Source organism: Ammospiza nelsoni, chromosome 4 (assembly GCF_027579445.1).
Source record: "Ammospiza nelsoni isolate bAmmNel1 chromosome 4, bAmmNel1.pri, whole genome shotgun sequence".
NCBI lineage: Eukaryota > Metazoa > Chordata > Aves > Passeriformes > Passerellidae > Ammospiza > Ammospiza nelsoni.
The window spans coordinates 32551244-32579142 of NC_080636.1; the positions used below are offsets into that span (position 1 = coordinate 32551244).

At 38.7% G+C, this 27899-nt stretch overlaps 2 protein-coding genes across 12 annotated transcripts; one reads left to right on the forward strand and one right to left on the reverse strand.

Moving 5' to 3' along the window:
• Nucleotides 1–868: 868 nt before the first annotated feature.
• Nucleotides 869–11683, forward strand: CENPU (centromere protein U). The gene is made up of 12 exons (XM_059471125.1): nt 869–891; nt 1037–1108; nt 2484–2601; nt 3887–3992; nt 4317–4407; nt 5115–5184; nt 6203–6320; nt 6700–6778; nt 7808–7855; nt 9209–9270; nt 10480–10636; nt 11346–11683. Exons 2-12 carry the CDS (start codon nt 1058–1060, stop codon nt 11481–11483), a joined length of 1038 nt encoding a protein of 345 aa, XP_059327108.1. The 5' UTR covers nt 869–891; nt 1037–1057; the 3' UTR covers nt 11484–11683.
• Nucleotides 11644–27892, reverse strand: PRIMPOL (primase and DNA directed polymerase). 11 transcript variants are annotated; one of them, XM_059471108.1, is made up of 15 exons: nt 27647–27702; nt 26790–26913; nt 25363–25433; nt 23976–24160; nt 22819–22910; nt 21711–21852; nt 20123–20270; nt 18550–18834; nt 16741–16903; nt 15468–15565; nt 14987–15073; nt 14794–14902; nt 13538–13620; nt 13413–13459; nt 11859–12440 (listed from the first exon to the last, which is right to left on the reverse strand). In XM_059471108.1, the coding sequence occupies exons 3-15, from the start codon at nt 25379–25381 to the stop codon at nt 12135–12137; spliced, it is 1764 nt and encodes a 587-aa protein (XP_059327091.1). In that variant the 5' UTR covers nt 25382–25433; nt 26790–26913; nt 27647–27702; the 3' UTR covers nt 11859–12134. The 11 variants fall into 11 exon arrangements, with proteins under 11 accessions (XP_059327094.1, XP_059327097.1, XP_059327098.1 ...); XM_059471107.1 differs by lacking the exons at nt 26790–26913; nt 27647–27702 and adding an exon at nt 27861–27892; XM_059471110.1 differs by lacking the exons at nt 25363–25433; nt 26790–26913; nt 27647–27702 and adding an exon at nt 27861–27872.
• Nucleotides 27893–27899: the final 7 nt, after the last annotated feature.

Here is a 27899-nt window from a genome sequence, read left to right on the forward strand (position 1 = left end):
TCAAGTAATTTTCTATTTTCTTCTATACATTTCTTCCATACTGAAGGAAACCTAAACTAGATTTGTCACTTACTGAATAACATACTCAAATCTGTGTGTATGCTGCTTGGAAAGGCAGGGAAGTGTCACCACACGTCACCTACTGGAGATAGCTGAGCAATGGTTGAGAATTGGATCCAAGGTTTATGTTCTTAACAACGTTCTATTGAAGAAACCTTTCTGGAAAGGCATCACTACAGAAACAAATTTGTACTGTATTATTTGTGGCTTATGGGGCTAGGTGCTATAGCCAGTAAAATAGAAGTCTACAGGGAGCTTACCGCCTCTTAAGCCTAAAGTGTGTGTTTCACTGTTTTAGTTTGCCTGGCTAAAGCCAAAGGGGTGTATGTGGGTGTCACCACTGCCAGTGGATACAGAGGCCCTCCGACTGACGGGACGTGACGTATTGCTAAATCTCCTCTTAACACTTTAATTGCCAGAGATGGAATTTTATATTTTCAAGCTAAAGCCTACTTTTTTTTGGCGCTATTTAAATAAATTTCTGAACTGTTTGTGACCGTATCTTTCACTTTATCTTTGTAGAAGCGATCTCTTTGACTCGCTTTTCCAGATGCACAGCGTCAGTTTAGGGAAAGGGAGAGGAGAAAAAAACGGGACGTTATTGTGGTTTATTTTTTGTACTTAATCAGAGTCATTGACAGAAAACTGCGGAGGAGAGTGGGGTTAGGTGAATTCTCCCGGCGGAGCGCGGCTGCGGCGGCGCCGTTCCGTGTCCCGCTTCCCTTTCCGGCCGGCCGCTCCTCCCCTTCCTTCCTGCGCGCGCGTTCCAAAGGCGGCGGGAGGCTGCCCTGAGAGGCCGGGCCCGCGGGACCGGCTTGTACCGCTTCTGGAGTGAGCTGAGCCCAATAGCCTGAAGGAACAAAGAATAGCTTGAGGCAACAGAGATACCCCGTTCTCTCCCAAGTGCCCACACTGAGAAAGCTGAGTTCTATCGGGGACAATTTCTCACTAACTTCATCCTCGATTTTGTATTCAGCAGTGTTTACTGAACAGCGAAATGTCCTCAAAGAAGAAAATAAAGAAGAATCGTACCAGCTATAAGCCAGAGGTAAGTTTCGCTAGGCGGGACAGAATTCAGACAGCCGGTGTGTCGGTTTTGCAGTGTTCAGAGGCGGGCAAGGTGACGGGCCCTGAGGGGAAGCCGTGTGAGGGGTGGCTGAGGTCCCGGTCCGCTCAGCTGGACACTGAGGGGAGCCCTCGGAGTGGGCTCAGCTTCCTCACCAAGGGATTGCGGGGACAGACACTGACCTCTCCTGTCTGGGGACCGGCGAGGGGACCAAGGGGAGCGGCCTCGAAGGTTGAGGTTGGATATTAGTTGTTTTTCACCCAGAGGGTGGTTGGACACTGGCCCAGGCTCCGCAGGGGAGTGGTCACAGCCCCAAGCCTGACAGAATTCAGGGACTGTGTGGACAATGCTCTTGGGCACAGGGTGTGGCTCGTGGGGTATCCTGTTCAAGGCCTTGCGGATCCCTTCCAGTGCAGGATATTCCGTGATTCTGTGTTGTGTCACTGTGCCGTTATGTTATGTTATGGCATTGTCCCCAGAGGCGGATGCACAGGGGTTAATGCAGGGCTTGCTTTGCACTGGGAACTGCTGGGGTGGGCTTGGGCTGCTGCTGTGGAGTTTTCTTTTTTCCTTTTAGGTGTAGCACAAAATGGATCATTGACTTTCAAACAGAAAAAAGTTTATAAACAATCTCATAAAAGAAGATTTGTAGAGAAAGTAGTTGATGTGTATATTTGGTACTATAATAGAAATGCTGGGGCACTGTTAAGCATTGGTAAAATTAAAAAGCTCCAGAGGTCAGTCTTTTCTGGTTATAATTCACCCTACAGGTACACACAGAAATTAGTGAGGAAAGTCACTTGTGCATTTTGTGAATAGCATACAACTGTTTCATTAACTAGTATCATTCTCCCTTACCTTTCTGCTTTACAGAAGTGTCTCTGTAATCCTTGATTTGTAAATTCCACCATTTTTTAATAAGAAGTTGCTCTATAGCTTTTCAGTTTCTTAAGATGAAAATAATTAAATTGGACAGGGTGGAAATTTATGTGGTATAGAAATGAAAGAAAAAATATTTTAATGCCTGAAAAGAAAGACTACATGTCATAGAAACCAGGTATTAGAGTGTTATAAGATTTCTAAGCTTGTATACATTTATGAAATAAGACAAAGCTTGCAGCAGAATACAGTATCAAACAGCAGAACATAAACATTTTATACCATCGCTTCTTTTAGCAGAAAAACCCCACAGCCTGAGACAAAAATATGCTTCAAATCCTTGTGTCATAGCTTAGGAGTCAATATGGTTCTGGTTAAGTGTATTCCTAGCCAAATGTTCTTGAAATGTATTGTCACATTTAATCTGCTGTACATTCAGAGAGCTGGGTAAAGTGGCTGTTAATTCATCCCCATCCAGGAGCACAAAGCCAACTCAAATCTTCGCGTGAAATCTCTTCCACTTGAGGAACCAGATGTCTCAAGAATATTGAAGGTAGCAGACACAAACCAACTTGATGAGCTTGATGATTCCTTTGGTTAGTATTATCTTGAGTGTCATTTAATGCATGTTTTTCACAAACCAACCACGTGGACAAAATACTTCAGGTGCTTACCTAGGAAAAGGTTTTGGTTCTTTGCAAGAGAAAGTAATGGAGAGGAAAGACAGATGGGATTTTTTGTTATTTTCTGTAATTTAGGAAGTAACAGGAATAAAGCTGTAGTATGTGCAAATAAAAGTCAATGGGAAAATACTGGCTATTTCACCTTTATAGTCTGAATGATAGAATTTCACACATCATAGTATTGCAGTTGTGTAAGAACTCACAGTTAAAAACCAAAGTTAACTTATTCTTTATTAAATTACACAAATTATGAAGTGACATTTTTACCATTGTAAGAATATTCATGGTAGTAGACCTGGACATTTGCAGGGGTGTTTTTCTGCTGCTCTCAGCTGTTACTTAAAGAAATTACATAAAGCCATACAATTAGTGGTGAAGGATTAAAACCACTTCCATGCTTTATATTTGACTTGTGTAATGAGGCCTCAATACACAGGAAGAGAATCAATTTAGATGGGGTAGGTGCTCTTCTGTGTGGAGTCCTGTTATAGCTATCTGTATTTTTTTTTTAAGAGCTGTTTCTCAACTGTAATAGTTATTACTCTGAGCAAACCACAAAATATAAATGCAATTTAGGAACAGCATTGACAATGAGCTATAAAAAACTATTTAGCAAAAGGGTTGTTTGTAAGGCAGGGCTGCAAAATGAAAAGCTCTTGTTTCTGTGGTATGTATTTAGACTGCAAAAAGAATGCCCACTGACACTTATGTAAACCAACACAAAAGTTTTGTGGCAGTGTGCTTGAAAAAGAAATTTATACTGTGGAAGGCATGCTGAAACCTAAATTTTTCAGAGTTCTAATCTATTTTGGTAGCTACCGTCAAGAATTTTACATTTACTAAAAATTTATTTAAAAAAAAAGAAAGTAATTGTTTAAATGTCTAGAAGGCTTACATATGCCATAGCAAGGAAGAACTTGAATTAAACTGTACCAAGTATTTTACTTGTTCTGTGCCATGTGTACATGCTAAGCTTGGTTTGGGTTCATAAAGAAATAGCAGGTGGATGGGTACAGAAACTATGAATCCTTTCACTCTATATCTTTTCATAATACTCAAATAATACTTGTAACAAGAACTTCCTTTATATTAGTTAGCAAACCGCAAATATTCTAACTAAATGCTTAATGGCTGGCAGTGCTCTTTGCCTTAACAGATGGGAGCAGTGCTCACACAGTTTATTTTTTGTTCTTTATAGATCACCCTTTGCACAGTACTGCTGTGGATGCTTATGGAGAGGAACAGTCACAAAACGAGGCACTCGGTCATGTCTCAGCACCACAAAGGCAAAATACAGGCACACGGTCTGTTGGAAAAAAATAAAATTGTCAGCATTTAATTTAATCTTTAGGTATTTAGATTTGAAGGGAAAAGTGTTCTACTTCAATTATAAGTAACAAAGAAAATTATTTCCAAAAAAAATGAATTAAAATTTTAGTATATTTCTAATATGTATAATCCAGTTTGGTTTAAATCTGAAATTGTCTTGCTAATGAATTCAAGTAAAACTTTAATAGTACTTGTATGAGATACAGCTGTACAAAATGTTCCCCAGAACACAGTGTTTTGTGTATGTATATGGCTCATCCTTCCTCAGAGGGTAGTAGTGTATGTTTTTCTTTTCCCAGTAAAAAACGGCGTCACTCAAAGCCCTTCAGTGGTGATGCTCAGGAATTCAACACAGCTGATGCTGGAGAGGAACCCCTTAAGGAGACTGTGGTACCAAAAAAGTTTCATGATTATTTTCAGTCAATTTAATTTTAGTTTATTTTATGCCATGCCTGCATTAGAGGGTGGAGGAAGAGAAAGACCTTCCATTTGTTTCTTAGTACTTAATTGTATCCAAAATAATCCATCCTCAGAGTATTCCAGTGAGGTGGCCAAGTGAAATGCCCAAAGCTACAAGTCATCACATCAACAAGGAATATAAGAGCCAGGTGTTCCTGGATCCTGTAGCCTTTTCTCTTGCTGGTTTGGGAGTATATGCTTTCCTTTTTTCAGTTTTCTTCTTTGTATCTGTAATATATGTTCTCAAGGAATGGCATACTAGATGGAACATGAATCCTTTGTACTTGTTTGGTATTGAAGCAAAACAGATTTATGGGAAAAAGAATATTGATAAAATTAATTTTGAATGTGTGTTAAAATGAAAAGCCATTCAGTTTTGAATGAGTGTTTTTGAACACTTACTCCACTCCCTGCTGCCTGGCCAGTGGCTGGAGGATCAGTGGCCAGGGCAGTCAGGCAGCCTCTGTCCTGCAGCAGGGTGACACTGGGCTGGGACTGGTGGAACAGGCCAAAGGAAGTGTTACTGATGCTTCAGTCAGGGAGTGCTTTCTGCATGCTGCCTGATTGTCATCTCTCAGGAGTTCAGATGAGTAAACCTAGGGTTTCTTCTGGAAGTTAATCTGCTTTTCGTGTCACAGAAAACTCTGAATACCAAATTCCAGGAAGAAAAGGAGCAGCCTTCAGAGGAGAACACATCAGATCCTTCTGGTAAAGTACACTTTTCAGAACTCCCATATATCTTTTCTTCATTCAGGATCAAAGTTTTTCAATAGTTTTCATTTCTGGAATGTAGCAACACAGTGCTTCTAGAAATGGGAAGTTTGAGTTTCAGTTTTGGTATAGACCCCCATTTGATCCCCATGGTTTGCATCCCTGGATGTGGCTGTTCCTCTCCTGAAGGGGTAAGGCATAGGTGTGCATTACACCTCTAAGTGAGCCTGGTTTCCTTTGGAGGGAAGCCTGGAATTATGGCTGTGGGGCTGTAGGAGGTGTCAGTACATCCCTTGGTCTGCAGCCTGGAGCAGCAGCTGTGGGGCAGAGCTTGGAGCACCCCTGGCTGCAGTGCAGGAGCAGCTGTTGATGTAAAGTCCCCTGAGACAGGGAGCTCCAAGACAGTGGCATTTTTCAGTGGGAAGAAACTGTCCCTTGGGTCATCCTGCTTCCTTGGAACAGGACCCCATCACGTTTTAGTACTGGATTTACACTGGGGAGTGTGTGAAGAAACATGGTTTAACTTTTTGTGGAATTGGTTTGTAATGCTATTTCAAAGTTTAAAGAAATGCATTTGTGTGTAGTGGGGTTTTTGGAGCTTATGTGGTATTAATAAAAGAATGTATGCAAATATAAAAGCTTGTGATTCTTGGAGTAATGCAAGTTGCAAATTCAGGCTAATAGTTTTTTAACACAAAAAAATCACATCTACATACACTATGTAGTTTATTACTCAGTTTACTGATGTGTTCCTGGGCTTGCTTGAATCAATAAATAATAAGAATTAAGTTACATGTCATTGATCATCCCAGTTCTAAGGTGTTCCCAGGTAAATTTATCACAGTTGCACAAGCAAAGACAGGTGAAATAATTAGAATATTCCTCTTCTCACATTTCATGTTAAAATACTCATAACTTTTGGATGGTTATTTTGATGGTGGGCATCAGAGTTTTTGTGTTGTTTTACAATGTGCACCAGAATTGTGCAATGCTTATGTTCATTCTGTTGTTCCAGTGGATAACCCACATTCTGTACAGGTTTGGTGTCCCAAAGAGCTGAAGAGATCTCCTAGAGATATTACAGAACTGGATGTTGTTCTGGCTGAAGTTGAGAAGATAGCAGCAAATTACAGGTAAATATTCTGCTTTTCCATGAGTGGATATTCAAAGTTTTCAAAGGAAATAGCTGTGGTTTTGGTAATGGGCTGTCCTTTAGGGAATCAGTGCTGCATGGTTACATTCTGATGTTAAGGATTATTAAATATCTATGATACAAATGTTTCTTCACATGTGATCTTGACATGGTCTCCAGGGATTTGATATTTTTCCAAACATGAACAGCACATCTCAGTTGCTGATTTTCAAGACAGAAATAAAGCTATTGCTAGTATATGAAAGATCTTCCTTTGTCTATCTGCTTAACTTTGGGTTATTTGTTACTCAAAGGAAGGGTTTTGGATGAGATTTCCCCTTTACTAAACCAAATATGTTTTGTCCCTCTGACTTCTCCAGACAAAGCATAGAATCAAACATTTGCAGAAAGGCTATCAGTGACTTTTCTTCTGCTTTCAAGGATCAAATCACTGAACTTGTAAGTACACCAGAGATAAAATCAGTTCTGTGGTCAAAATACCTATGGTTTTATATTGCCCTTTACACATTCATTTTACAAGCTGTAAAAGTTTCCAGTCTCTCGTCAGTATAAGTAATATGAAAACACAATTTGTTGTGTGCAGGTTAGAATTGGCTGCCTCTGTGCAGGTTTTCATAATAACTGCCTCTAGACACAACACTGAGGTCATGCAAGTACTTTGCCAAATTGTCACCTTTTGAGAGTAGGGAAGCATCCAGTAATCCTGAAGTGTTGGTCATATTTAAATCATTATGTAGTAAAACTGTGAGCTGCATCATTTAGATGAGCATACAGCTATGTCAAACACTGTTTTCAAAGCTCGTTGACTAGAGGTTTAAAAGGTGGGTTTAATTTTTGTGTTGTCTCAGTGACTTCTTAGTAAGACCTCTAACATATTCCAGGGAAAATCATCCTTTTTTAATTAACATTTTGAACATAACTGTAAGATATTCAAGAGCCATCTGGACACAATCCTGTGCCACGTGCTCTAGGATGACCCTGCTTGAGCAGGGAGGTTGGACCAGGTGACCACTGTGGTCCCTTCCAGCCTGAGCCATTCTGTGATTTATTGGCAGGAAAGATCAAGGTGATTCTGATGAGTAAAATGAACTCAGAACTTTGCAGCACTTGTGCCAAGTACAGTGGCCAAGTACTAAAGCTGTAGTTCTGAGTGGTTCATTAGCAGTAACAAATGTTGGGATTACCAGATTTATACATCTATATAAAGATATAGAAAAAAAGGAAGGTAATATTACAAGAATTGGTACAAGGAGTATTATTTGCACAAGCTCCTTTTGTGCAACAGTTTTCCTCTGGCATGAGGAGAAAGAGTCAATACACAACTGGTGATGTCCCATTGAACCAGGGTTGGTTGGTTTTTGTAAAAATAAAAGAACAACATTTTATGATATTCCAAAGTAATTATTGCAGCCATATTTTTAGGAGGATAGTGATGACCTGTCAACCTGTAATTCTTCTTCTCTGTAGATAGCAGGAGTCCAGGAATTAAAGAATATGAAGAAGAAAAATGCTAAGGTAAGCACATACATATCACTAGATTGTAGAGCATACAGTTGTGGGCATTGAAATGTTGAGAACTTGACTGGAAGAGACAAAATAATTTCCAGAAAGGTGTACTGTACTCAGAATCAACTGCACAAACAAAGGTTAGGGAACCACAGGAGGTTTTTTGGAAAAGATCTGAGTAAATGTGGTGGATTGCAAACTCCAGATGTATACTGCTATATGGTGTAAAAACAATGAGTGCACATTAGGATGGGTAAGATCTGTGCATGTCAATTACTCTTTTGTCTTTTTGGTTTGTTTTTTTTTTTAATGAGTGAGGCCTCTGGAAAGCCAGTTAAATAATGAGAGCTAACCTTAAAGAAACATGAATGAATATAAAACCTAGGAGAGCAGCAGAGATAGAAACCTGTGAGGATAGAATGGGATTGCTTAATTTAAAGAAGGGAAGACTCAGGCAGCTGCATTCCCTAAATAGATGCAGAATTTTTGTTTAGAGGAAGACAGTTCCTCTCTTTTTTATTTATTTATTTATTTATTTATAGCAAGTAGGAATTTGCTGAAAATGCAATAGGAATGTTGTCAGAAGGAGGCAGTAGTGTAAGGGCAGAAAAATATTGCAGTGGTTTCATCAGGGATAGGTGAATGCCCTACAGAAGAGAGATTTAAGAGCAGCTTAGGCACTGTCTGGACTTCTGCCCAAATTAACATCCTCTACCAAATGTTCAATGGCAAAATAGCTTTAACAAATAGTCAAGATAAAGCTTATCCTGGGAAGTAGCAATTAATGTGCTAAAGTCTTGTTGACTTGGGGTGATATGGTAAACTGCTCTGCATGTGAAATGAAAATCTTAATACACACCTAGCATTCACAGCCACTCAGATTTATCCTTAGTTTGCTTCTTAGACATTTGTTTAAAATTAAAGTTTTAGTTGCTAAATTTAAATTATGAGTTTTGGGTGTTGCTTTTTTTTTAATTGCATGTTATATTAAAGAAAGCTTACTTAGTTATGGCAATCATGCTGGACACACATTTGCATTAATTTTCATCTTTAAACCTAAAACCTCCTAGAGTTCTTAATGTTTGAAATTAAGAAGTCACAAACTCCTTTTGTATGCTTGTAAATCCAATGTTTCTTAAGAAAACTTTTGGATGGAGATTAGAGTTTGACATTTTAAACAGCTTTGAATTGTTTCAAATACAGTTATAACTTATGGCAGTTTATCAGATCTGGTATCTTACAATTTTCCACAATGACAATCAGCATAAAACTTCAGAGGAAAAAAAAGGCAATGAAATTTGAGTTGTTTACCTTTGAAGTTTTAGAAACTGTTTCACAGACTTTGCTCACTGTTTGTTTCAGGCAATAACCAACATCAAAAAGAAAAGGCAGCAACTGGTGCAAGTCAGAGAAAAGCTAATTGGGTGTGTATCTAACAATGGACAATAATAGCCTGAAGAACTTAGAGTCTGGTATTTTGTAACTCGGAAGGGAAAGTAACTTCTTTTGTTCTCTCATTTTATTTTGATGAAATTGCCACTTTGCTTTTTCTTTTTGCATAAGCTTGTGATAACCTCTCCTTTACATATTTCAGTTGCCTAGGCAGTCATTCTTGCAAGCTCTCTTAGCTGACTAGTTACTGGGAGGGTGTTTCTCACCATATGTTGATAGGAAGAACACCAGTGTTAGGATTTGAATTGCAGAGGTGCTGGATCATAAATTAAAAAGGTCATACAGAGGACTTCTTTGGTTTTGAGGTGGGAGAGTGTATTTCAGCTCTGCAGGTGGGCAGGGGTTGCTCTTAGTACATGGCTGATTTCCTTCTGATGTGGCCACACAATTCCCCCTCTCTAACCTGGCATATTAATCTTAAGTGTCATTTAGATACCCAGCACAGGAATTATGTGGTTGGAAGAGCCATTAGACTTCCCCAAAGCCCTCGGGTTGCTAGTGACAAGCTTTGTCCTGAAGCTGCATTTAACACACCCCCTGTAAGGTAACTCTAGGGAACCACAGGCTTGGATCTGCAATAACAGGGCAAAAACCTTTTCTCTATGGCCATGAGAGGTGCTTTTCTTTGTGGTCCTATGGACAAACTTTTCTCAAAGAACTATTTGAAGCCCCTGAAAGCTGTCTGCACATTTTTATATGTTGCGTTTTAATCCTTTGATCATTTTAGGTTTTTTTTTCCTGCAGCCCTGTTATAGGAAAATCACTGTTGGTGCTCAGTTCTTGGAGTGCTGCTTTAATGGATTAAGCACTGCATTTTATTTAGCAGAGGTGTAGGTAGTTTGTAGATCCTGAATATGCTTCAGCATAAGCACTGACCAACAGCTTTGCAGCCAGGGGTGTGCAGAAGCAGAACACCTTGTATTTAAGAAACTACACTTCAAAAACATAAATGCTTAAGAAAAGAGTGGCAGACTCAAAAGAGAGGTTTGGGTCTTTTTGGTGTATTTGGACTCATGCCCCTGTTTAAGGACTATGCTTGTTCTGCCTAAGCACTATTCTATAGTAAGCTGTGTTTTGTGTTTCTGACCAACCTTTAAGAATTCCTTCAAAGGAAATAGGGTCATAGTTATTCATGCAATAAATATGCAGATGTAAGCATCAAAGTCTCGATCTTCTTTCAGAGCTGAACCGCAACTGACGCAACTACAAAGAGAATTTGCTGAGTTACAGGAAAGGAAATCTTCCTTGAGGCAAACAATTGAATTAATTACTGATTTAAAGGAGCTACAGCAAGACTGTTTGGATTATAGAGAAGAAAACCCCCAAAAAAAAGTGGTAGTAAGTACATATTCTGCATGTGTTTCAGTTTTTAAGTGTTTTTATTTTAATTTATAAAATTTATAAATTTATTTATTAACATCTCTTAAGTAGTAGTATTATGTTAATTGTCTTTGTGGAAGCAGCTTGAGAATCACTGCTGAACTTCACTGTAGTATCTCACTTGTTTTTTTCATCTCATATTAGAAGCTGGAGTATTTCAGAGCAGATTCTGCTGCCTTGCTCTCAGTATCCAGGAATTCAAAGGACACAGACATAAAACAGTTGTCCTTAGTTGTCCTTTTTTTAATAGAAATTGAAGATTAACAGTGAGTTAATCTTCAATCAAGAAGTAATTAATTAATTTCTTTAATCAAGAAGTAATGAATTTTTTGTGTTGTTGTTCAGAAGCAGGGAAAGCTCTGGCACTTCCATGTAAGATATTTAATGCTGAGAACAGTGCTGGTATGTCATGACCAGAGTAACTTCTCATGTAGCCTTAGAATCCATCCCTGTTGTACCCAGGACCTGGCGTGGTATTTTCTGTGGAGAAGGCTCACACTTGCCCTGTGCAAGGGAAATCCTCACATTTCAGAAGGCACTCTAATTTTGGCTGTTCACTTTTAAAGGTCATCTTGCACCACTTTAGAGGAAAAATAAATACTGATATGTAAGTGATCTTTCCAAGAGTTAAAAATGTTGCCTTGTAATTTTATTTCCTTACCAACAGTATGGAACTTCCAGCCTCCCTGCTCTTCTGGTGGAGTCTCGGAGAATTCTAGGAGCAGAAAGGCACTTTAAGAGTATCAATATGAAACTTGAAGAGGCTCTGGCTGCACAAAAAGAGCAGAAATCAAAGAAAAATTAAATGGCCTTTTAAGACTTTCAGACATTCAGTAGGAACAGTTATTAGAATTGTCAGTGCTTAAAGCTTGTTTAATCATTGTTATTCTATTTTGTTTCAGTGTTTAAAAGAAGTCAGCAACTTTTTATTGTCAAATAGTCTCACAATATCAATGAAAGGAAATAGTGATCACAGTTAATAAAACACTTCTGTACTCTGAACAATGTTGGGTGTTAATCTTGTCCTATTAAGGTAGTCTTGAGAAGACAATATATATTCATAAAGAGAACACAGACTCTGGTTCAACAAAGATGAATAAACAAATATTTTTATTAAATTTGCATTTGAAAAATAATTTAATCTTTTTTATGGAAATAAGGATTTGTTGGCTCCTCAATAAACTTGGACATACAACTAACAAAACAGAAACTGTGCAGCAAAGAGCGTTAAAAGTGCTGAGCTTGGAGCAGCATTCATAATGAGTATTCTAGTCCCGTTCTCTTCAGCCCCCACATAGCCTTCCATGATCTCCTCACGCCTGCTGAAGTTCACTAGGCACTCCATTCTTTGTCCTGCAGCTCTGGAGTGCTGCCTGTGACCTTTCATACCAGCATGAGCCACACAAGTGTCATTCAGAGCCACCCAAGTGTCATTCACTGCTGGCCAGGCCTGTACTTAGCTGCCTTCTTTAGCGTGGAGGTCTTCTTTCCCTAAAGCTTCCAAAAGAACTTCATCTGGGATTTCTTCCATGCCATAATTCAGACTGTCATCTGCAGCTTCAGCTAGTTCCACATCTTCAGCAGCTTCTAGGAAACAGGCATCATCACTTGTGTTTTCCCACTCACTGTCTGACAACAGGAAGTCCTGAGAACAGCTGGTCTCTGGAGATACTGAGCTTTTTGACAAGTCTGACACATGAGAATGTGGAGGTACTTTTCCTTCTGTGTGCCCCCTGTCATCCATTAGCATGGACTCTTCTTCCTTTGAGAAAAAAGAACACTACTCATTTCATATGCAAATACTCTTGATACCTTCAACTGCTCTGCAAGTTTGGAGTTTGTGCTGTCACACAGAATGGACACTGCAGAAAGCTGGCCAACACTACAAGACTTCCAGCATATTATATATAGATAGCCACATTAACCTGTGGAAGCCTATTTTAATAGGAGTAGAAATCCACTGTTTTTCTAGCACCCTACAAGTAGCCTGTTGAATACAGCTTCATAAAATAATACAAGGTTAAGACTAACTTAAGTGTCTGTTCAAAGATACTGTCAGGACCTGAAAATACAGTTAAATGACACTTTCTGAAAATGAATAGCTATTGATGAGCTGCCTGAGTAGAGCTTAAGGTGCCATTCTGCTGTATGATATTTAGAGCTGTATAGTTAAATTTAAAAGTTGAAAAAATACCAATTGTTATTGCCTAAGCACTGGAAAAAACTTGTCTGTTCAGGGAGTTCACCTAGAGTCTAGGTGCAGGATCAGGTCAGTTTAAATATTCTGCCTGTCTGGGAAGTGTGCTGCTTTAGTACACGACAGTGGAGATAAATGAATTTCAGAAATGAGGGTCGCTGCCTTCATTTGGCTCTGACTGACTCCAGTGTTCCAGAACCAGTTCTGTTCTATTTTGCATGAAGTCAGACATGCACAGCACAGCTAAACTTGGGCAGTTTCTCTGTTCTGCACCTGGAGCAACCTTGTGGCTTAGACATTGGGAACTGCTGCTCACATCAGAACAGAAAGTCTTGAGGCCCAGGGGAAGTCAGACAATTCCAGTAACTTAGCATTGCTGCAGAACTTAAAAATGAATATATGGAGCTACCACACCAGCACAGCTGCTCTGGGAACCTCTTCTATACCACTGGAACAATGTGCAGGGCTCTCCCAATAGACTGGGAGGGCTCCAGAGCCTAACAAGAACTTGAGCATCTCACCAGGACAAAAACGTACCTCTTTGAAAAGAGACGGGAGGCATATCCCAGGTGGCAATGGGAAACCTAAATCAAATATAAGACATTCATTAAAGTTAACATTCCAAAATGTATGAAGTATAATTGAGATCACAGGCTACATACTTTGTGATTTGAAGTTTTGTTCTCTGCAGACAGGATCGTGACACTTTTGATACCAGACTTCATTCTTTAGATCTACCAGAATCCTAAGAAGGAAATTATTTTGTTTTTTAGTATCAGTACATAAAGGAAGTGAATTCATATGGTAGGAAACTCTAACACTAAATGAACAGGTTTTGTTTGTCCTCAGCTAGGGACATTGCTTTCATAGTCTTGGCATACTTAATATGTACTTGTTTTGTACAATTTTTAGTAAACTTCAGATTTTTTAAGTTTGAAGAAATAAATTTTTAAGACTAACATCTGAAAGTGAAATTTAGTCAATGTCATTACATTAAGCTTGGAGAGAAAGTCATCAAATTAAGATTAGCATATAGGACTTGACTGTAAGATAAGATTTTGTTGCTGCTGCTGCTGTTACAGATAATGAAATTATAAAAGCCACATGAAATCACTATTTTTTGTCAGCTGATAGGCCATCCAGCTTTTTCAACTGTGCTTTAGAAACACCAAACTTCAAGCAACTCACTTGAGAAACAGCAAGTTCATCCAGCTGTGTGGTTTTTTGAATATCTTTGTTTCTCAGAAACACATTCCTTATGTTTCAGTGATTTTAACTGTTACATAAAATTATTTCTAAGTTAAAATATTTATACTAATTATATACCGTAATTCTAATATAATCTAATAATAATCTAATAATCTATTTTGCTAAAACTATAGGAAGCCTGAGTCCTTGTAGAGTAACTAGCAACTCATCTTGATTCATGTGGCAGGAATTACCATTCTAAAATAGCAATTCTCAATTGTTAAAATGATAGAGTCATTTTAATAATGTAAGAATGTAATTTAAGAAGTGCTGTAAATTAATTTAAAAGCAATCTGCTTGCTTTCTCATTTTTCAGCTTCCTAGCTGGGAAGTATCAAAACATAGTATTGTTTAATAGCTTTAATATACTCTGACTTTTATGTTAGCATCTTTGGGCCCATATTTTAAATACCATGAAGATTACTGCAAAGAATTAGTGGAAATAAAAGTCCAGTTATCACAAAGTAAACTTTGGGAGGGCATAAATAGTTTCTTTGGTTTTGTGGGGTTTTTTTTGTAATTAAAACATTGTATCCCCACAGAGCAAGACAGCAGAAGTTGTAACAGTTGCTGATTCTATCCATAAGAGTTTTTTCAGCATTTCTAGAGAATAACAGTTGCTCAGGAAAATAAATAAAGCTGTTTAAAACTGAATAGTTAAAGAACGTACATTATATTGTTACTTTTGTGAGCTCTTCCAATATTTTCACACCAACGGTAACCATAAATATCATAAATAAGTAGTTCTTTGAGAGAGAAGTAACTCCATTGTCTTATCCCTGAGGAAAAAAACCAAAATCTTTAAATTCTTTAGAAATAGTGCTGCAGAAGAGTCATTTGTAAATGTAAGGTGGTCTCTTTACCTCCTTGTAGCCCATCTTTATTAACCAAGGAACGAACAAAATTATCAATTTCTGGATATGGCGAACCCTGGTAACCTTCCATGGGATCTGTAAACCAAAGGCCACAAGCACACACTGTTAGAGGGTTCCCCACTGTAATATGACATTGGAACACTTACACTTTCTATAGACCACAGGCAGAAAATGTACATGAATCACATCACACTCCTAAATAAAACCAGGGAGAAAGCCACTGTTGCTTTCTTGTATGTCTTTAAAGTGCTACCCCCATGCCCAAGGTGCAGAGGGAGCTGGGACAAAGCAAGACAGCTGTGGTACAGGAGGGAGGGTCAGTGGCATTCAGGTGCTGCAGAGCATCCTTCAGCGCAGATGGACTCTGCCTCCTGCAGAAAGGCCCTCCCAGAAATTACCAGGTGTACAAGTCACACAACATCTACATTAAGAGTATTTTTTTCTATGCAGTAGAAAAGGCTTGAGGTACCTCTGCTGCTTCTGGTAGTTTTACTGTTTAAAAAAGCAGACATTTTTCTCTCCTCCTCTGAAAAGCCTGATGACAGAACTTTTATGTCATCACTCGCTCTAAAGGAATGGGAGAATACAAAGAGTGAGATTCTTACAGCATAACACAGTACAATATGACTCCCTGTAACATCCCACAGGGTAGAACATGACACAGCTCTGGGCCCAGGGATGAGCCAGGAGACCCCCAGGGGTCCCTGCCAACCTTGACCAGCCTGTGATTCACTGTGCACCTTTCCCTGTTCCTGGAGCACTTTGCCTTCTGGCCTTGGCAGTTTCCCTGACTCCCACCACAGGACAGGGGTTCCTCCTCCCCAGCAGCAACATTTGGTTCCTGGCCAGAGTCCCAGGACCCACCCATTTAGCAACTGCTGGTGCACACCCCTACAGCAGGATGTGCTCTAGATGTAGTATTGATGCAAATATACCCTTTGGAAGGTTTCTTTTTTTTCCCTCTCTCTACAATTAACTGTTTCTCTGCCATATTGCTAACTGGAAGCCAGATGATAACAAGTCTGAATTCAACACAGCAGAATTTCTCATCCGTATTTATGGTGGATTCAGCTGATGCCTGTGATCAGAATACACTGTGTGCTTTACTGGCATCAGTTCAGCATAATGAACACTTCAGGATATAAAACCTGAAGTCACAACAAATACATGTTTTCAATAAATATATTAATACTATTTTAACCTTTCTGCTACAGCAGTGATTAGGATCTTTTTAAGATAAGGTATGACATATCAGAGATTTAGATACAGAAAACTTGATTATTGTCTGTACAAGTACCCAGCCTATGGAGGGGTCTGCATCAAATGGGAAATCTGGTATGCAAAAAAACACAGACAGAAACCCTTTTATTTCTTATCTTACTTCGAAAAATATTCAGAATTCTCATATTTAACTGACTAGAAATCTGTTAAGTTTTGCTTCCAGAACTACACAGAATCTGACCAACTTAACAATGGTTATGTTTTGGCATTTTGAGTGTGTATAGAGAAATGAGGCAATTCAGAGGCTGTAACAGATTTAAAGGCAGGTTTAACAAAATAACTGCCACAAAATTTTTTTCTTCAAAACCAAGAAATTCTACTGGGAACTCCCAAATTACACTGTAACAATGTTAATTGAATAACTGCTTATTCATAATAGTTGTTTGTAACTGCTACAGGAGAATTATCATTAAAATAGATATTTAAAAATACTTTACATTTGACTGGAATTAAGTAATTACCCAATGTTGCAGATTAAAGAGGAAAGAAAATATGCTTCTTCCAAGAAAACATCCTTTTCACAGTTGGGGATAAACTTATTATCCTCTGCTATCTTCAGAATCACATTTTTTCCTGCTTTTGATGACTTATACAGCCGGAAATTTCTATTCTTTGTATAAACTCCTACAGGAAAAAAGATATTTCTTAACACAGCAGTGCTGGCTAGGAATTAAGATACTGAGCACTTGTAAATTAAACCATTTTCCTTAGGCCCAGCTAAGAGTCTAATGAATGGACAAAAACTGACTAGCTCACATCCCATAGAAGAAATGCAACACAGCAAGGTCATGCACACAAGTACACTTTTATGTTACAGAATAATTAAGGCAAATGCTCAACACCTCTACATAGGCATTTCAATCATTCTGACATTAGAATTGTTAAAAGTTTCCTTTCAGTACAACAAATTGGTCCTTTCACAATAACTTTGTGAAATACAACTGAGCCCAAAAAGCTGCACAATTATTTTAACCAGAAAGAACTTAATCAACCTTTCTGTTTTCTGTGGACTTCTTCACAGCTTTTCTGAGACATGTATAAGGAAAGCTTAATTCCAATCTCAAAAACAAACAACAAAACAACAATCAAGTACCTTAACATTGCATAATCTATCTAGTAATTAATTGAGAAGGTGAATTTTATTTGCAGATTGCATTTGACTTTCATTAAGAGAAAAGCACTTACAGAGCTCATACAAGAAGAACATCACAAAGCTTTCTGTCACTGCAGCCTCATGATATAATTCAGTAGTTCAGCAATTTTGACTTTAGCTTTCCAATTCTGAGGCAATGTGCATAACATAAATACTGAGGATGGTTAATTATGGGAAACTAACATCAAATTCTTAAAAAGTGAGAAAGGAAACAAATTGTTTTGATTTAAATTCCATTTACAAATATGCTTGAAGGAATTTTGAACAGTAGGTGAAAGTAACCTTTCTGACTCAGTACAGAGAAGCCTACTGTAGCCAACTTTGGGATTACATTTCAAAAGATCAGACATGCTGAAGAGGCCCACAATAAAAGTGATCCTGAATTCCATGAGAAGAATTTGAAGGAATGGAAGTTCTTCAGAAGAGTCTGAATAAAAAACCCAAGGTAAAGTCCTGAAATGTGTAACACACTGCTGTGCAAAAGCGTGCTAAGCTATTTTCATTTCCCTGAGATAAGGCAAAAAGCAAAATAACCCAGATATGGAGTTAAAGAAGAATGGAACTTTCAAACTCTAGTTTGACTATGGGAGTTATGCTCCTGGAGATTTGTAACATTTTAATACCATGAACAGGCTATGCCTAGCTGGGCCATGAAGTGCCCAATCCAAAATTTCTATTATTTCATCACTGAAAGCTAACAGCTGCCATTCCAAACAGGGAAAGAAGACTCAATTCATACATGTAGAAGAATACAGAAAGCCAAGCCTGTAAGACTTCTTCTTTTATTAAGCAGCTTCTAATTCAACTGAAATAACAAAAATGCAATATATGCTATCCTCTTTCAATCAAATGGGAGCACTAAGCCCTTAAGGGGAAAAAAATTGTCTTGTGTGGAAAGAACTACTTTAAACTTCAGAACAAAGTAATTAAATGTAGTAATATAAGAAGTTCCATAGACCCATGAATCTAAGGCTCCTTTAAAGCACAGCACTTATGATGGCAGTTTCAGCATGTATTTAAAGTCTGACCATAGGGACAACATTAATCAAAGATAAAGCAACATTTCATTCTTAACCTTTGTTGCATCCCAAAGAGGTTTAAAAACACTTATACTTACCTAGATCCACAAAAAGCTGCTTGTTGCCTTCTTTATCATTTACTATTAGGAAGGAAAAATCCAAATTTTCTCCCTGGTGTGGCATTTCCACATCCTTTGTTTCATGAGCAATGGCTGGCCTGTCTTTAGAATCATCTTCAACAGCTGGGAGGTTTGTAAGAGAACCATCTAATCCAGCTCCTGCAGAACACTGGAAAACATTCTCTGCTTCTTCTGTTGGAATGACAGCAGCCCTACTCTGCAATAACCTTATGGCAGGCTGCAAAATGGTTCTCACAAAGTTACCTTAAAAACAACCAAAAAGGCCACAAGCAGAAGTCATTTATGAGTCAAGAAAGAACTTAGAGAGTTTCTGTGCAAACATTTTTCAAAACAGCCAAGATGGAAGTGGTTGAAGTTCAGGGATTTTTTAGCCCTTCTGGATTTTTAAAAAGAAATCTTTTGACCAGCCCACTGTATAAAATGATTCTGGCCAGTGACTGAGAAACCAATGCCTCACAAGAATTTGTACTAAACAGCTTAAAAAAACCCCAAAACTTAAATACTAACAAGCTCAGATTTAGGATTCTAAAAAGCTTGTGACTGTCCCCTCACTACTACTTTCCCTAATTTCACTTTCAGAATGATTGAAATGTTGTATTTACTGATGTAAGAGATTGACCAAAGCTTACTCAAACAAAAAATTACTTTTACAGAAGTATTTTGTAATGACTTTTCAAACTCCCAGAATTGTAATTCGACTCCCATTGTAAGTCCAGGCTCTGCTAGATGGAAAACAAAGACAGACAAATAAAAACCATGGCCAAATTAGTTCTAGGGAGAAAGCAAGAGAAGACAATAAATACAGATGTACAGGGGAAAAAACTATGAAGTGGAAGGAATACTGGCAAGGATGATTCTGCACTGTTGGATGAAGCTTCCATGGGGAACATGAACGAAGATGAAATACTGTTCCTCCCATGCTACATCTCAGCAGAATGACTCAGCATATCAAGCATCAAAATCATCTTCCTCATAATTCATTACAGGACTACTGGGCCACACAAATGAGTCAAGACAACCCTAAACTGGCAATTCTCTGTGTTGGAGTTTCCATATCTGAGAAATCCTGACTCATGTAAACAATTAAAATTGCTTTCAGCTTTCTCTTAAGCAGGTTTATGCACAGGTGGCTTGAAATCATCTTTGTCCTGCCTTTTTGACAAAGTGCTGAGCAGAAATTGTATTTAGAGCAAAAACCAGCAGCTTTAATTGTTAAGACTGACATTAATCTGAAAATTAAGGAGCCATAGACTTGCCAGTTTCATAGAAATCAGTATTTTTGTCAATAAAACATACAGGCACAAAAACATTACAGTTTTGTAAACACATGCTAATTATAGGAAAAGAAAGTAGAAGATGAGGAAAAAATGAGGCTTAATTACTCCTATAGAGTAATTATGTGTATGTTTGGAATACACATTCGTTTCCACATACCATTCCATTAAAAGAAATACTCGTATGGGAGTTGTCACTGTATAAAGTCAAAAGCTCACCTTTTATTTCTAGGTGTAAGAGAAAAGAACACACTTACCAATATGAGTGTTATCCTTAAACACAGTCTTTTGGGGCAGAAAAATTAAGTGCCGACTAAATTTTTCATCAGTACTGGAATCCAAGTTCAAGACATCTTCTGATGAACAATTTACATCATAAAATTCTTTTAATTTTTGGCTGACAAGCTGAAATTATAAACATTAATTATGTTGTTTTACTCTAGTAGTTGTATCTACAAAACCTAATACAAATTCAGATTCTACATTTTTCTCAAGTTCTTTTTTTTCCCTCATTTTGAGCATACAAATAATTTAATTCAAACTAACCTATATCAAGTTTTAACCAAGTTTGACACAGACTTTATTCCTTAAACATGCAAGTCACTTAACACGTAACTAACAGTGATAAGCTGATAAGACTTGCAGTTTCTCAGGTCAAAGTCTGGTGAGGAGGCTTTACCCTGCAGGTTGTTTTCCACCACCACCAAGCAGTTCACACCCACAGTGACAATGTTTGCAATGCAGACTCACAGGAGTAGAAGATGGAGGCTGTCATGATACACAGCACTGGTGAGCTAATTCACTGTGATGATTTAGCTAATTCATTGGTACCACCCCATGAACAACAACTAAGCAGAAAACAGATTTCACTCTAGATTAGCTCTAAAAAAACCTTTTATAAACCAAGCTACTGATTACTCATGTTTAGGACTTGGACTCAGAACCTAAAGATCTGGAAGCTTTGGGTTTCAGCAGCTCAGATCCTCCACCCAGCAAATCCAAAATCCTCTTCTTAACCTGAGGAACCTCTACATTTCAGAGCAGAAATCCACAATGGATAAACCCCTCCAGATTCTGTATCAATTAAGGGTTATTTATGAAGGAATTACCTCAATAATCTTTTACTTTTGTTCACTTCTAGCTAGAGACATGTAGGTGACAGAAGTCTCACAAACAGACATCCACTCACAATTGGATCTTATTAAAACAGAAGATATTCTTCTAAAAATATATGAATGCCATATTGAACTTGCAGAGAGCCCATTTACAAAAAAAAATTGCAATAAAATGGAAACTGCACTATTTAATAAAAATTGATAATTAGCAAAGGTATTTAATTTTAGGTACCAAATTTGTACATGCAGTCACATGATGCTCTCTACATAATCAATTAACTAACTTTCAGGAGAGATTCACCTAAGCCTTGATATAGGACTGCACCATTAGGCAAAGGGAATGAACTGAGGAATATAGGAGTGGAACTTTTAGTGATGCTACTTTAAAGAGTACCTAAACATTCCTGCAGTTTTACAGCTTTGAAGTGGCAGAGCACATAACACAATCTTCAAAAGTAAACCTACCATGTCAGTAAACCCACCATATATACAAACAGTCCAACAGCCATCATTCTTTATTTTTGTCTTTCAGTTAAATTTTTGTCTCTCTTAGATCAAACCCTTCCTTTATTTAAAACAGGATTTTTACTTAATTGAAAATAATCATGGTGTCTGCAATTCTTTTAATTTTACTATAGCATAATCAATATAAAGTGATAAATACTTTTGTTTCTTATTATATTAACAACAAATTCATATTCATCCACAGCATGACTTTGCTCCAGTTTACCTCAATTAACTTCATGACCATACTCTTGCCATCTGCATCAGGATTTGCTTGTTTGTAAAACTCCAAATCAAAATAAAGTTTGCAAGCTTCTTTTTCAGGAATTACTTCATAGCAATGCATAAGACTTGTTTTGCAACCTTGACTAAGGAGAAACACAAACAAATCACAACCTCTCATGATAAACATTATGAGCATGATAAACATGCTTATCAGTTGCAAACAAGGATCTCACATATTTTATTCTGCAATCAACCATCCATATTTGAAAAATGTAGTAGCCCTATAGTGCTTTGAAAAATTTGTAACTAACACCAGCATCAAGTGTCAGCAAAGACTGTCTGGCCTAGAATTTAATTTTGTAGAGTACTCTCCTCCCCATGCCCCCCCAGTCTTACAACACATACAGAAATGTTGAGAATTCAAGGAACTATGAAAACTACAGTAAAAAAACTTAGGTTATCACTCATATGTCTTTAGCACAAACAGATTATATGGAGTTTTTTCTAATTAAATTAAAAAATAATCCCATCATCAATTTCAGAAAAAAAAAATCAAGCTTTATATGTAAAAGATTGAGTCTTATTTCTTTCACTTCACAGCCAAATGTTTTATTGTAAAAGAAACAAATGGGGGGGAAAGTTCAGTACACGACTGAATTGTCAATACTTGAAACTCCATCATGCAAATGCAAACCCATAAATCAGTTTCCAAACACCTGCATTAACGCCCACTGAAACTGGTGTATGACTAGTCAGAGAAGTATGTTTTGTCATGTGTTGGCATGATCCCCTGAGGAAAGCTGACAGCAAAAGCAAACCGACTCTTAATAAATTTCAGTTCAACATACAGAGTACTTAATTCACAGGAAATAATGGCAACCTGCTACTCAAAAGAAAGGTGAAACCCACTATAGAATATATTGTTTTGTCCTTGTAAAGATTTTTCCCATTTCCAAGATGAAACCTCAGGTAACCCAGTCCAGCTCTGTGCTGCTCAGAGCAGCAGATGGCTCCTGGGAATACCTGTCCACTGACAGCTCTTACTAGGTAGGATATCCAGTGTACCACTAACTTTTAGTAACATACAGGGCACCTGCTCGAATACTCACGTGTAATAAAACCAAAGCTCTTCATATGTTGTCACAAGGTAAAACCTCTGTCCACTCTGTGTGTTCTTTTCCAAAGCAAATACATGAACATCCTTTTGAAGTAAAAACATTGACTTTTTTTTGTTAGTTTTATTCAAAAAACCAGTTTAAATCTTCCTAAGTTCCTACTTGGTATCAGTTAAAGGTTAGTAAATACTAGAGAACTATAAACAGATCACTTATCCTTTTCCACACTTAGTAGCATCTAGTTTTAATTTAGAACATCATTCTGATTTCTGTTACATGGGTAAATCTTTGAAGCTTTTCTTTGCTGTGCAGTAATTTAAGCTGTTTTCTCTTTAAACTCTTGTATTTTCTGATCAGTATCAGGTGGATCTAAAGGGAGGAGGAACAATGTCTTGAAAGGAGCAGCCTCATGGACATGATGGCAGTATAAGCTTTATGGGCAAATATTCTTCAGTCATTGTGTTGTTTAGATCAAAAAATGGAAATCTGAGAAGAAAATAGAAAAAAACTACTCCCAAGCCAATGAGAACCCATTTTGGAAAACAGGCTGTTAGGATTACCTGAATACCTGAAACAAGTATGGAGAAAAACACAATACTTTCTTTAAAAATAGCAATCAATTTACAAAGTGTTAAACTGAAAGCAGAGAATACCTTTCACACAATATTTATTTGGCTAATCACTTCTAATCATCTGAACTTGCTACTCAGATGCCACTGGAGAGTTGCATTGTTTTTATTGAGTCTCTGCCTCTTCTTTATCTCTTTTTCTTCCTCATTTTTTCCCTTCTCTTTCTTCCTACTCAATGCTCACTAACCTTCCCATTCTCCTGCCCACCCTGACAGCTTGTTCATCTTGAGAAGGAGCAAATTTATCACTACAATGTTCCCAAAAAGCACTTTTACTGTTCAAAGTTAACACCACATATCAGCTTGTATGTCAGAACAGAACTAGTACTTCAACTTAGAGAGACTTCCAGTGCAACGTGACCTACAAGGGCAAAAAAACCAAAACTTGCAGTTTCAGGATTAGGAGGAAAAAGATCTTGCAAATTGAGAAAGACTTCACTTGCCAGCAGCAATTTTAAATGATGTTCAGTCTTATGATGCAGTATACAAAGAGTAGAGACATTTCCCAAACACCTAACATACCTCTTCACAGGCTTTTACATAATTAAATGCTTCAGCCTGTCGAGAAAATATTTTCCAAACAGAGGATGGCATAGAGGGTTTGGACAGTCTTGGTCTATAAACTGTAGGAAGAGGATTTCTTTCATAGTGAGATGCTAGTTCTTCCACTTTCTTCAGTCTTTCTTGCCATTTTCTCTTCATTTCTCCTAAAGCAATTACAGAGAGTCACATCAGTATTAATCCATTTGCAAGGCAATTTTAATTTGAACATATCCTGTACTCCTCACTGCTTTTGATTCTGGTTTTGTTGAATGTAATTTTTTAATTAACTGGGAGTAGCCAATATTCCAAATCAACACCCAACCTTGCTATGATATTCATTTTAATATTACACGTCTCTACACTGTTTTGGAAGTACAAGAGCTTCACATTAACACTACCAAAGATAAACACAACTGAATAAAGACAGTGAAAGAAGGCCTAGGAATTTTCATTTTTGTCTACAGAATGGTATTACACTCCTCAGAAAGTATACAAACTGTTGGCTAGGCACATTATATCAGTCAGGAGTAAAAAAATACTAAGAGTAAAAGTAAAAAAATGCTAAGACTAGAAAAATATTTTTCCTTTGTGGTTGGGGAGACAAATGAGATAATTAATTGTATGGGAAGTACAATATTTGAGTTCATAGGAGGAGTAAAGACTTCAGGACTTTAGCTCTGAGCTCTGTATCTTGAAGTAAAAGAACTGAAATCAAAAATGAGGGCTCCATTCTCCACTGCTGACCTTTGCTATTGATCACTCATACCTTCACCTGCTTTAAAAGCTCATGTATTTTTCACAAGCTTAAACCAGCAATCTTATCTCTTTCCAAGAAATAGAACCATGCAGTAAGTCTTGCTATCTTGTAACCTTTAAGCTTCTAGTCCCATAAAGGAATCCAAATGTTGCAGAGTAATGTAGTAAAGCATAAACACACACATGTACAATTATCTGTAAGTGGAACACCTGCAAATCAGTAAAAAGCACTGCCAGGAAATTGTGAAACAGAGGAAGAGAGGCTAGAAGTAACAAACATGAAGGGGAATCTTCTTGTTCTGCCCAGCACAACCACCTGGTTCTCCTAACAGCCCCTGGGTTGCAGTGAAAGATAAAAATGAAAATGAGCATACTCAAAAGTATTCAAACCTTTAACAAGCTGGATCCACAAGGCAAATTTAAGTACTTAAATATTCTTGTGGAGCCCCAAAGCCCAAAGTTTAGATTCTCTCATTTCCCCCTCACAGCAGAAGTTTCTGGACACTGACATTTCTGCCCACTGTTCTAGGCCTGCCAATGTCTCAATAGTCAGTGCCTGCATCAAGTCTAAAACCAGAATGTTTTTTCTGCAACAGGGGTCAAACATTACCTCTATCCCCCTTGTCCATCTTCTGACCTGTGCATTTTCTTCACTCCTTTTTTGTGCTCTTAGTTTCTTCTCTGGGAATGAAAAGTTAGATTATAGGCACTTGGCATTTCTCAGAAATGCTAACAAAACTTTCAGTTTCATTTTGATATTGCTAGCTGTAAATTAACTGGGTGGGTGAAAAAGACATCCCTACATCAGCATTTTCCCACAAGGTGACCAATAAAAAAGGAAAGCAAAGGAGAAGCCCCATAATTCTTTATTAATTTTACACTTCCTAGTTATATTAGGCCTTATTTTTACAGAAACACAGCTGGGAGGATACCTGAACCTGGCAGAAGGGCAGTGACCCTTACTTTAAACTGAAACCTATCATGGTTCTTGCAGTCCAAACACTTGGTCTCTCAAGAGTCCAACATGTCAAGCCTTTTCAAGGCAATTTCAATTCCTGTGTGAACCACACCACAACACATCTATTCAGAGCACATACAATGAACACCTACAGACCAGCCTTCTGAGTTCACTGGGAAATTCTCACTTCATCCTCCTCTCCTATGTCCCACCAGAAGTAAGGGCAGTACTTATTTGTGTTTGACTTGACTGAAATTTTGTCACCAATATGTTTGGACTTCAGTGTTAGTGACTCAGCAGGATGACTGCATGGAGAGTCTGGAAAAATGTCTCCTGAGCAATGACTTAAAGAACTTGCTATTTCATGTTCTCTTTTTATGGAAGACTACTTCTCCCTTTACTTCTCATGATAATGACAAAACATATTACCCACACCTGCTGACAACTGAAGCTGAGACATGCAAATCAGCTGCTACTCAAAATAACATTACACTTGTTTCCTGGCTGGTGTGTATCAGGCAACATAGTTCTGTGGCAGAATTCATGTCCTTGACACAAATAAATCCATGAGATTTTCTCCCAGCTACTGATTCAGCCTTAGAAGAACACATTAAATTCCTTAACAATAGTGAAAATTAGCCTAGCTATCCTTAGGTTGAGCTGACGAGTGGCACATTAACAAAAACTACTCATCTTCCCAACAACAAATGTTCATCTTGCCCTCCTAGCAGAGGAAGTGGCCTCTACAATTACAGAATTATGGAATGGCTCAGGCTGGAAGGGACCACAGTGGTCACCTGGTCCAACCTTTCTGCTCAAGCAGGGTCATCCTAGAGCACGTGGCACAGGATTGTGTCCAGTCAGTTCCTGAGTATCTCCAGTGGAAGAAACCCCACAACTCCTCTGGACAACCTGTTCCTCAAATTAGGATTGCAAGTGCAAAACTCCATACATCAGACCCGGTGATAAGACCTGCAAAAGTAGGTTAGTACCTGCTATGAGAAGCTGCAATACACAGCTTCCAGTGTTATCTGACTTCTGCTACTGAAGGTCAATGTACAAATATGAAACCAACTGACCTGAAAGCTGATGATGAAGCCAGAATCAGCCCTCAGTGCCACAGCGCCGTTGTGCAAGGCAGGTCTGTGGGCAGCCAGGGACAGTCACCATGCAGGTGGGCAAAAACCCTGTCCGAGGGTGGTCCTGCCGTGGTACACGCCAGCTCACCCACAGGGATCTCACTCACTCAGGTCAAGAGTGAGGGTGCTCATTTAGGAATTATCCCCACTGATTACTCTAGATGGCCAGTTCCTTTACAAAGCACCATTTTTTCCGAATCACAGAATATTCTGAGTTGGAAGGATCATCTCTAATCCAACTCCCAGCTCTACACATGACCACCTCCAAGAGTCACCATGTACACCATGTACACAACAATGTTGTCCAAATGCCTCTTGAGCTCTGTCAGGTTGGTGCTGGGAAGCCAGTGCCCAAGCACTCCCTGGGTGAAGAACCTTTTCCTAATATTCAACCTCAACCTTCCCTGACACAGCTTCAGGCCATTCCCTTGGGTCCTGCCACTGGTTACCACGGAGATCAGTACCTGTCCCTCCTCTTCTCCTCACAAGGATGCTGAACACCACAAGGAGATCTCCCCTTAGCCTCTTCTCATCTTGGTCTGTTCATCTTCCCCAGACTGAACAGACCAAGTGACTTCAGCTGCTCCTCATATGGCTTCCTTCCCCCTAAAGCCCTTCACCATCCTCACTGTGCCCAGAACTGCACACTGCATTTAACATGAGGCCGCACAAACATAGTGTAAATGTACCAGAACGGCACATTTGTTTCAGCAGGGAGAGGAACTCAAGCAACAGCGCAAACCTGACAAGGTTTGGGTTACACCATTCACACCCAGGAGCAGCAAGGACAGCCCTACCCAGCTCAGCGCCCAGAGCCCGCAGGGCGCGGCGGCTCAGGGTTCCGCCATAGGGCCCGGCCCGGCGAGCTCCGGGAGAGCATGGGAGAGCAGAGGAGAGCAGACCAGCCACCCCGTGCCTCCTCAGCCGGGCCTCGCACGCCTCTCTCCGCGCCGGGAGGGCCCAGAGGCCGGGCCCGCCTCATCCGCGCCGCTCCCGCCGGCACCGACTCACCACTGCCGCCCGCGCCCGCCGCCATGGAGCGGACTGCCC

Excerpts from the sequence above, each read along its gene's own strand:
- CENPU (XM_059471125.1), top strand. The coding sequence starts at position 1,058 with ATGTCCTCAAAGAAGAAAATAAAGAAGAATCGTACCAGCTATAAGCCA. Across the intron at positions 6,779-7,807 it reads AGGATCAAATCACTGAACTT|ATAGCAGGAGTCCAGGAATT; the intron begins GTAAGTACACCA and ends TCTTCTCTGTAG. Across the intron at positions 9,271-10,479 it reads GTCAGAGAAAAGCTAATTGG|AGCTGAACCGCAACTGACGC; the intron begins GTGTGTATCTAA and ends ATCTTCTTTCAG.
- PRIMPOL (XM_059471107.1), bottom strand. Across the intron at positions 13,460-13,537 it reads ACAAAACTTCAAATCACAAA|GTTTCCCATTGCCACCTGGG; the intron begins GTATGTAGCCTG and ends TATTTGATTTAG. Across the intron at positions 12,441-13,412 it reads TCCCGTCTCTTTTCAAAGAG|GAAGAAGAGTCCATGCTAAT; the intron begins GTACGTTTTTGT and ends TTTTTCTCAAAG.